At 38.2% G+C, this 9,583-nt stretch overlaps 2 protein-coding genes across 2 annotated transcripts; both read right to left on the bottom strand.

Annotated features, from left to right (window-relative positions):
- Positions 1 to 460: 460 nt before the first annotated feature.
- On the bottom strand, positions 461 to 3,437 carry LOC115765385 (augmin complex subunit dgt3). The gene is made up of 6 exons (XM_030708910.1): positions 3,245 to 3,437; positions 2,860 to 3,188; positions 2,427 to 2,789; positions 1,700 to 2,365; positions 1,454 to 1,631; positions 461 to 1,394 (listed from the first exon to the last, which is right to left on the bottom strand). The coding sequence occupies exons 1-6, from the start codon at positions 3,263 to 3,265 to the stop codon at positions 1,230 to 1,232; spliced, it is 1,722 nt and encodes a 573-aa protein (XP_030564770.1). The 5' UTR covers positions 3,266 to 3,437; the 3' UTR covers positions 461 to 1,229.
- Positions 3,438 to 4,653: 1,216 nt separating this feature from the next.
- Positions 4,654 to 6,705, bottom strand: LOC115765315 (neurogenin-3). The gene is made up of 2 exons (XM_030708815.1): positions 4,881 to 6,705; positions 4,654 to 4,814 (listed from the first exon to the last, which is right to left on the bottom strand). The coding sequence occupies exons 1-2, from the start codon at positions 5,117 to 5,119 to the stop codon at positions 4,664 to 4,666; spliced, it is 390 nt and encodes a 129-aa protein (XP_030564675.1). The 5' UTR covers positions 5,120 to 6,705; the 3' UTR covers positions 4,654 to 4,663.
- Positions 6,706 to 9,583: the final 2,878 nt, after the last annotated feature.

Below are 9,583 nucleotides of genomic sequence, written 5' to 3'. Positions count from 1 at the left end.
CAAAACTGTATATGTACATATATATGGTATTTCTTCGGCTTAGGTCTCCTACATAAAGGTCAAAATATTTCATATTTTTGGGTATTACGGGAATGAAAAGTAAATTTCTCATTTATTTTTGTTTGCTTAAGGCACTTAACCAACATATTTTTTCTAAAAAAATTAGGCATTTAACAAATACTGATATCATTTTCTCTAAAAATGAATGGCACAACATGAAAATAAGTTTTGTATATCTTACTTGTTTATTCATGAAAATTTAAATTAGATTTTGCGATAAAGAAATTGAATATAAAGCAATGAATAAACAATTTGTATGGTTAGTGATCTAAGTCTAGTCTACCTTTACCTATTAAATAGGTGAAAAAAGTCAAATACTTGTATCAAAAATAATGTCTGAACAAGTTTCTATTTAGATTATAAGTTTATGGACGATTGTATATATATATTATATTATTAATAAATATATATACATTTGTAATTATGAATTTTAGAATTAAATCAAAACATCATGTGATATAATTCTAAGTTTTCTGAGTTTAACCAGAATCCCTTGGAAATGGGTAAAAATGGTCATTCTACGGCACGCACAAATGAGGTTACATTGATATTTAAGGGTATCTCCTATTGGGGCACTCTCGACAAGAACACCTTTCATCCAAGCAGATATTATACGTCATGAAACCGTTAACAAGCTTTTTGAAATTAAACGCAGAATATATCCTTTGTCTCAATTATGTATTCAAGAGTTGTAGTTCTTTAGATTTTAGTAAATTAATATAACAAAAACACTTGATTACTGTTTTAAAGTTTTTTTTTTAAAAAAGTTAAGTTATTGCCTTGGCCTTCTGTCTAAATTTTACAGTAAATCATAGTCATACATAGGAGCATAATGGCTAATATATTATTTTCAACGGGTCAGAGCTGGCCTGTTCCCTTTATTTTGTACGTCACATATGTGAAGCAAATTAATAAACTATGCAAATGTATTACATGTTCAAGCCAACGCAAGAGGAAAATAGAGAGAGGGAGAGGGAGAGAGGGATAGAGAAAGAGAGAGAGAGAGAGATGTATGGATGCAATGTAGCATATATTAGAAGAGTGTGGAATGCGCAAATTCGACTTACATTTTGCAAGTCAGAATCTGTGCTTTCGTCACGAAATTTTTACTTAACCAAAAGATGTGGAATATTTTTATATTAGCTTTCACATTAATGCAACTTGTTGATTCATTTACGCTGCAGACCGCCACCTGGACGAAGTATGGAGTTTGTTAGGGCTGGTATCTTGGCGGAACTCTTCTTCACCTCATCAATTGCATGAAGCATGCGCTGCGGCTCAGTTAGAAACCAAATCCACAAGAGTTTGCTGTAGCGCCACAGCTTTTCTTTGTCCTAAATTGAAAAAGCGAACTTTCAGAACTCTTGAATCACATGTTCCCTTGCTGACTTACCATACGCTCTAAGATCTTTTCCTGGAACTGAGTGCGCAAACGGCGAAGCGACTCTTCAAAGCGTATCTGCTGCTGCGCGGCATCAAACATGGGGCATAAATACTGAACGTGCTCGAACATAGGTTGATCTAGAGGCGAGTTGTAGACGAAAGGGCATAGCGTTTGCTCCAAACGCTTGCTGTAAAACATTTGGAGCACGTCATAGCTATATGAAAATAACAAATAAATGATAAATGTTTTACTTACAGATCGGCCAGCTGCTCGTGCGCGTGCACTTGTGACTTTCCGCTCAACATGCTTTGCAAGGAGTAGGCTAAAAGACGGCCAAACTTTTCATACTCATACAAGCAGAGCTTAGCTTCAGCTGAGCGAACATTCTTGCCAAGGTGCGCGGACAGTTGACAAGCGATTTCCTGTAACAACGGTGCATAGGTGCCTCTGGGGCAGGAATTTAGCGAACGCATTGTTTGTATACGTTGCCAGCTCGCTTTCGCTTGAGCACAGAGACCTATGGAGCTGTCCGTACAGTTTCGTTTCTTTTCCAAGTCTAATTGTATAGCTATCCAAATAAGTTCGGCATTGGATAGTGCATCGGAAATGACACTTGTCAGCTGCTTGTCGTTTTCGCGGCGACGCAGAGCGCGTTCCAATTTCTGCTTTGTGTTTTCGTACAGGACCAGCTCCATGCGCTGCTGTGTGTGCTGCTGTACGTGCGTGGCCAGAGCATTTAGTAGAGTGTCGTGCGTGTTCTTTAGATGGTTTTCGTTGAGCAGTTGCAGGTCATGTGTTTCACGCACCATGTCAGCAAGGCAGATGCAATGAATTTGATTCAGATCAATGTGATCTGTCAGTGCTTGTGTGGCTTTTGCCTTGGCCTTTTCCTTTATATATTCGAGTGTATAATATTGGATGCTGTGCGTGTAATATAATTGTTTGTATGATTATTGTATTTAATATTTGCATGTATACTCACGAGTTTTGTAAATTTTCTAGCTTGCTGTTAAAATGTTGCACGTCCACTTCAGCGCTCTCAAAATCTACGAGCTCCTGTATTTTGAAGTTTTCCTTCATATAGAGAGTAAAATACTGCATGAATGAGTCGCATTTAAGGAAATACTGGTCAAGCGGCATCTGATGCATAAATAGCGGCGGCACTTGTGGTAAGGTGAAGCCCTTGTTGGTATCTTCACTGAGCTTACAGTTCTCCCGCTGCAACTCCTCTAATTGGCGAGCTTTGGCTTGACACTCGATTAACATTTCCCTTTCCGTATTATGCAGCAACAGTATTGTAGACTCTAGCTCACTCAGCTTGCTGATGAGACTGTGCTTTGTGTTCCTTTAACGAATGGTAACTGTAGTTCCTATTCTAGATGGTCGTTTTGTAGTTGTTAATAAAAGTTGCTTACTGCATTTCGTCGATTAGAGTCGAATAATCATTGGTTGCCTCCTCAATTACTTCCACCTCTGCAGCAAGCGCGTCTACATCCTGATTCGTGTACTTGAGCAGGCCAGGATTTTCAGATTCTATCTGCTGCAGCTTCAAAATCCTCTCAGATTCCTGTAGCCATTCGCCCCGCTGCATCATTTCGTCACGCTCCAACAACTCGCGTGCTGTGAGAATATTGGAGTCGGTAACATTCTCCGACAAGAAATTAAAAAACTTTTCAAACTGTTCGTCGTAAACTATCCATTGATTGGAGCTGTCGACGCCTAGTTTCTTAAGCATCTCCGAATTCTAATGGACAAACAATATCTTTTATAATATGATGTTAGTAGATCTTAGTTACTTACGTTCAGCAAATCGCCCATCATCAAGAAGCGAAATACAGATAATTTAACACAAATAAATAGATCCTGCTGCCATACGCAGAGCAATGCATTAGAGTAGCCGTGCAGGTGAATTATTAGGTTTAATTTAGGCGAAGAAGTGATTATATTTTGTTAAATCTTAGTAGTTTTGTACAAAAAATTGATTTTCGGTGGCGGGAAACCTATAATTGTCAACAAAATAAATAATTAAGAAACAAGACGTCGTGCTAACAGTGCCAAAATGAGTTGACTATCGATAAAATTATTGGTATGTTAACTCTAAGGTACATCGAATAAGATAAATAATTTTGAAAAACGATTATTGTTCACTTTCCACAGTAAAATTGAAACGAATTTAAATTAAACGGCTATTAATTGTCGAATACAAGGATCTAAAGCTGACGCGGATGCTAAAGCGGCACCGATAATTGTTCAGTTGAGGTCCCTTAGAAAAGATGGTCCAAATGAGTCGGGCTTTGGTTTAATAAATACCAGTTTATTTATGTTTGCTTTTTTATGACGGATTATTTCTAAATAAATTAAACCATTAAAAATGGTTACATTTTACAAATCATTGTTTATATAATTGTTCTTATTGATATTTTATTATATAAAACTGTAATTTAAATTTTCAACTGCAAATTTGCAAGAATTTGCTTAACTTGGCTTGTCGAACTACACGCGACTCTAAATTTATCGATATCCGACTAAATTTTGCACATTTATATATTGAAGTGCTTTCGATAGCGAGAAACTATCATCTGTTAGGTGTGTTACCGATTGGCCACACCTTTTAATGTTCTGTGCAGTAAATTTACTCATTTGGTACTGTTACACTAATTCATTTCATACTAAGTTTTCTAAGCATTTTCAATAATATTCGCCACCGGAAATTGATTCCTTGTGCAAAACTAAATATATTAAGGTAGAACCCTTCTTTTTTGGGTCGTTATGTATCGGAACTAAACGTTCAACGAAATATAATTAAGCAATCCCAACTCATGTAAACTCTTCTTTTCCTATCGGAACCAAGCTTAAAAATTTCCACTTAATAAGCAATTTATTACTTAATGACGATGTCTTAAGCCTTTAGTATATTTAAAGGCACAGATATGGCACGCAAAAAAAAAAAAAAAGGAAATAACGCTAAGCAATGTCATACATACATATGTATAAAGTGTGCTATTATACCTATTCACATAAGCTTAAAACTATTCCAGACTTTCCGTCGTTTGTGAAAATGTTGGTCTCATACAAAATGTGCAAATGCTTACGCGCTCCGGAACTCTGTTGCCATCGTTGCCGCACTTGTGTTCCCACTTTTGCCGCATGCACGGCTGCCTGTCAGTTCCTGCAATGGAGATGTTGCAAATTAGATAAGGCAATTAAAAAGTAAATTTATTAACCACAAATGTCCTTGCCTGCGTGCAATGTGCTGCGGAGATGTGTGATATAGCTACTGGCCAAGTGTATTATTTCTATTTTGGATAGTTTGCGGTTTACGGGCTCCGTCGGAATTAGGCCGCGCAGCTCCTCGTATGCAGCATTCACGCTAAAGAAAAGTGTGAAACAATTCTCAGATTAATCGTACTGTACTGTTACTGCAATGATGACCCACTTGAATGTACGGTGCCGCTCCCGAGCGTTGATCTTCTGCCTGGGCACTGCCAGCTTGCGGGAACTGCAAATAAGTGAGTCCTCCGAATCAGCGCCGACATTGCTGCCACTGCCATTGCTGTCGGCGTTGGCAAACGACGATAGAAGATATGATGAAAATTCAAGCACCTCACTGGCATTGATGGTAATGTTCATGTCCATGTCCATATCCATATTCATATCCATATTTAATATGTGCATGAGTGTGCCTACATATGTGCACTGTATGGTTCCCAGAGTGCGAATGAGCCGACGGAAGTGAAGCAACCTCTTCGGTCAGCTCGACGCGCTGATTGTGGGCTGCTGTTAAAAAAATTAAGTCATCATCGTCGCAAGTGACGACAAATTGTGCATGAACAGCAGCACCCAGGCAGCAATAAATAAAACGATACAACAAAACTAAATATCCCAACAGTACTTATGCGCACTTGTCAAAACAAACGCAATTCTCCTTTCTCCCTCTTTTGCATACGTCCGTGGTCGCAGATTGTTCGTCTCGCACTACCACACAAGGCGCGTGCTGTTGGCCCTGAAGCTGCGCCGTCGACGCCGACGCCGACGCCGCCGTCGACGGCTGCACAAGCGTTTAAATTGTAAAATTTTAATTGCTCGTAAGCCGCTTGCAATGGCGCGTCCCAGGATAAGCAACTGCATATTGCTGCTTTATTATTTCAATTTTCATTTATATATTTTAATTTAGCTTCATCATTATGCCCTCGTCCATCTACGCTGACCATCATGACCATCATCACTAACTGCAAATTTCATTTCTTTGCCTGTTTTCCAGCCCGGAACGGAAGTGGCACTTAAGTGTGTTTAGATGCTTCACATGCTTAGACCCCATGTAGTGCGTAACGTTGCCTCTTTTGCCAAGTACTTTGAATCGGAGCAAACTAACGTTGCGATATTCGCCTAGTAAAAGAAATCTGGTGTTTGTCCGGGCCTCCTTTTTGAGGCCGGATACGATTCGAATTTAAACTTTTCCAAATATTACTTTTACCCTCCTTCTTTAGAATACACTTCATTTACGCCTTTTCTGCGAACAGCTATCAGCCATTTGTATATTTACTTAAGACATTTCTTGGGGCTTTTCATGCCTATTCAGGCTTTCGAGCTTTGAGCTTAGCCCAGAGTCCTCTATAGCCCGAATATCAATTTGCGGCACAGATCAATTACGGGTCATAGCAGCCGAAACAAGTATGAATGCTCCTGCCTGGAATTGCGGGGATATTCCCCAAAACTTCTATAACATTCTTAGGGCATAAGTATGGCATTCAAATGTGTGGGGGTTGTGAGTAGCCAAATACTATATCACCTAAAATTTGTGTTTTTCAATTTTAGGTGAAGGTATCCACTTGCATAAGTGAAATATTCTGCCAGTATACTATAAGAAATTCTGCACAACGATTATGGTGTCTTTAGTTCTATAAAAAATCGATCACTCAATTTTAGAAAAACGCTGTGAAATTAACATTTTTTCTCAAATACAAAAAGCGTTCTTGACGATATGAGTTATGTTAAGAAACAAATTCCCTAAAAGGCAAATGTTTAAAAAAAATATATATTTTCAAATTGTGAAAAGAAACGTTTTTCTCTAGTGCAGGATGATTTAATTTTTTTATAAAATTTGTCTATTTTTCACTAACTATCTTTAACTCATTTTCACAAACAGCTTGAAGAGGACTTGATTATAAGCAAACAAGTTGCAAATTTTCCGAATCACGAATTGATAAAGTATATTTGTTGTAAATATACCCTGAACCTATTAAAAATGGGTAAAAGGGGCATAATGTATGTGAGCAAATGTATGTAACAGGCAGAAGGAAGCATCTTATACCCCATAAAGTATATATATTCTTGATCAGCATCAATGCCAAGTCGATCTAGCTATGGCCGTCTGTCTGTTTCAAAAAATTGCGATTGTGTTGTTTTCTTTATTGCTATTGTAATTCGTTTTTTTCTCAATAAAACTTAATTATTTGTGTGGATCTTGAGTAGAGCCGGCGGCAGTTAGTGCGGTTCTGAAATCCTTGCCGGACGGGCGGACATTTCTGCTTGGTGGCAATGGGGATCAAAGAAACCTGTGACGGTTTAAAATTGTATTCCTACATCGATTATAGAAATAGGAATATTCAATGTCCATGATATTTTTACCTTCCTTCTTTCCCATTATTATTCTACGCTATATATATATGATTATAGGGCATATATATTTTTTACACAGATCAAGTATGTTCAGCTTTAATAAATAAATAAAAACTACTACGATATACTGCAGAAATTCCTTCAGGTTAGATTAAGAAACACAGAACTAAGGGAGAACATATTGGCATTTTTTTAATTATATTGAATATTAATTGCAATTGCATTAAACATTGTGTTGTGTATATGTACTTATATTTTAATGAAGCTTTGGCTTTGGACTCAACGCGAACAGTCCCATTCAATTACAGCTTATAAAATACAAAAAATGCTAAAGATAGGTCCACAACCATAGCAGAACATTGAGTGCCTGTGCATGATGTGCAAACAATTAAATTATTTATTATGTTGAGTAATAAATAGTTAAACAAACAAGAACAAACTAAGCAATACGCCTCACCTGGGCCTCCACTGCAGCGGCGAGATTGACTAATCGCGAGTTAGCTTTTGTATATTTCGGCCCGGTTAGTGGTACCTTCGCCCGAGAAATAGCGACTTTCAATTTTGCGGTCCGCTTACAAAAACAGCATAAGCAAGAACTCGGCGCTGCCAAAGAGCCGTCCGCTGACAGCAACGCCCACTCTAATACCAGCAGTTCAAAAGCCGTCACTACAACAGCTTATACCTTAACAACTGACACAACGGTTAACAGCAAAACACACAGCACCTGCAATAGTGCAGCGCAGTTCGATTTGATTCAAGTGGCGTGGGCAGCGCAGTCGCACCTGCGAAGAGTCACCAAGCAGTCCTCACTGACTGAAACTGAAATGTTGTACCTTATGGGGTGGAGGTGCATGCTAATATGGGGTTTGGGGAATTCCACGCGAAATGTGGAAAAATTGACAAATCAATCCGATCAGCCTCAAAATCATTTAAGAAATGAGGATCAAAGATTTTGGGGGTGAAGTTTTGTGTTCAGATACATAAGATCTTTGGTCGTTATGAAAATTAATTTAAGGCGTATTTCATTATTTTAAAAGATCTCTGTGAAAATCCATCCGACATGTGTTTCACAATTTTCGCAAAATCCCCCGATCGGCCTTAAGCTCGTTTTGAAAGCCCTAGTGAAATTCTCCGCAGAGAGAAGTCTTAAGTTTCGTCTGATCGGCCTTAAACTTTTTTTCAAAGCTTTAAATAAAAACTTTGGAGGAAAACTCATTATCAAAGACCTTTGTGAAAATTTATTTGATATAGTGTTTCGTTAATTCCATCGCTCTAAGAGGGAAATTGTCTATTCGTCTTTTAAGCTTATTTTGCAATATTTTTCAGATACAACTTAAGTTGAGTTTGATATGGAATGGCTAGATTGAGTACAGGTAAAAAATGGTTGTAAAAGTTACAACTAAAATATTAAGCAGAAAACTAGCCACGGGCAAGATGGGGAGGGCCCTCAAGTTATTTATAAAATTATAAGCAAACCAACGGGTACCCACGCTATGGCTGGCACCTATGGCAAACAGGCCGCAAGACTGCCACCCACTTGCCCTTACAAACAATTGCTTCCCAAATAGAATCTGGAATTATAAAAAGCGATGAGAGCGACGACATGATTTCAGTCTCCTCGGAAGTGAAATAAGTAACTTACCGATTACAAAAAAAAGTAAGAGGTTCTAGTCGGGAGTTCCCGACTTGGGGATAGCGTAAAGCAGCTTGTGCTACGAGCTCATTTGCTTAAGGAGTAATATAAAAAAAATATAAAAAAAAATATTTAGTTTCCATAATAGTAGTCGAACTCGTACCACTAGATAATTTGTTGTCCGAACCATCATAACTATCGCTTTCACTGGGACTTGCTTAAGACAATTTCAATAATGTTAAGGCTGTAATTGGTGGATAGTTACAATTGGCTTTAATTTATTTTATAGCTTTGTTGTGTAGGTGGAGGGTGGCGGTATTTTTAATATGAAAGCAACATGTCAAATTTGTTGGATCTAGCTCTTATAAATTACGAGATTTGCTTAAAAATCAGTTTAGGTGCAGGAGCAGGTTATCGATTATCGTAAACAGGCGGACCTACATTCCAAATTTCGAGTGTCTGGCTCTTATAGGTTTTGAGATTCTTGCGTTCATACATACGGACAGACGCACATGGCATGATCGACTCGGCTATAGATGCTGATCAAGAATATATATACTTTATGGATTCGGAGATGCTTCTTTCTGCCTGTTACATACATTTGCACAAATACATTATACCCATTTTACTCATTTTTAATGGGTACAGCCCTATCATTGTTGTACTATTGTTGTGTGGGTGTTCTATTAATCGCTAACCTATCATATTTCAGGTATTGACTCTCACAGGGCCAGATGCTCATGTCGAATTTGGGCCACATTTAGAATTGCTCAAGTGGTTCTAGCATATGGGTGCATTTCAAGCGGTTTAAGAGGTGGGGTTGCTAATGTGATAGCTCGGTCACATTAGGACCTTTTGGTTGCCCATTAGAGCTGATCGTCGCCAAG

The sequence above is a fragment of the Drosophila novamexicana genome, unplaced genomic scaffold (genome assembly GCF_003285875.2).
Source record: "Drosophila novamexicana strain 15010-1031.04,08,12 unplaced genomic scaffold, DnovRS2.1 tig00000960-arrow-arrow-pilon, whole genome shotgun sequence".
Classification (NCBI taxonomy): domain Eukaryota; kingdom Metazoa; phylum Arthropoda; class Insecta; order Diptera; family Drosophilidae; genus Drosophila; species Drosophila novamexicana.
Note: the sequence above shows the minus strand (reverse complement) of the source record. Positions and strands in the feature narration are given on the sequence as shown.

Excerpts from the sequence above, each read along its gene's own strand:
- LOC115765315 (XM_030708815.1), bottom strand. The coding sequence starts at position 5,119 with ATGCACATATTAAATATGGATATGAATATGGATATGGACATGGACATG. Across the intron at positions 4,815-4,880 it reads GAGCGGCACCGTACATTCAA|CGTGAATGCTGCATACGAGG; the intron begins GTGGGTCATCAT and ends ACTTTTCTTTAG.
- LOC115765385 (XM_030708910.1), bottom strand. The coding sequence starts at position 3,265 with ATGATGGGCGATTTGCTGAAC. Across the intron at positions 3,189-3,244 it reads TGATGGGCGATTTGCTGAAC|AATTCGGAGATGCTTAAGAA; the intron begins GTAAGTAACTAA and ends TTTGTCCATTAG. Across the intron at positions 1,632-1,699 it reads CACGAGCAGCTGGCCGATCT|CAAGCGTTTGGAGCAAACGC; the intron begins GTAAGTAAAACA and ends AATGTTTTACAG.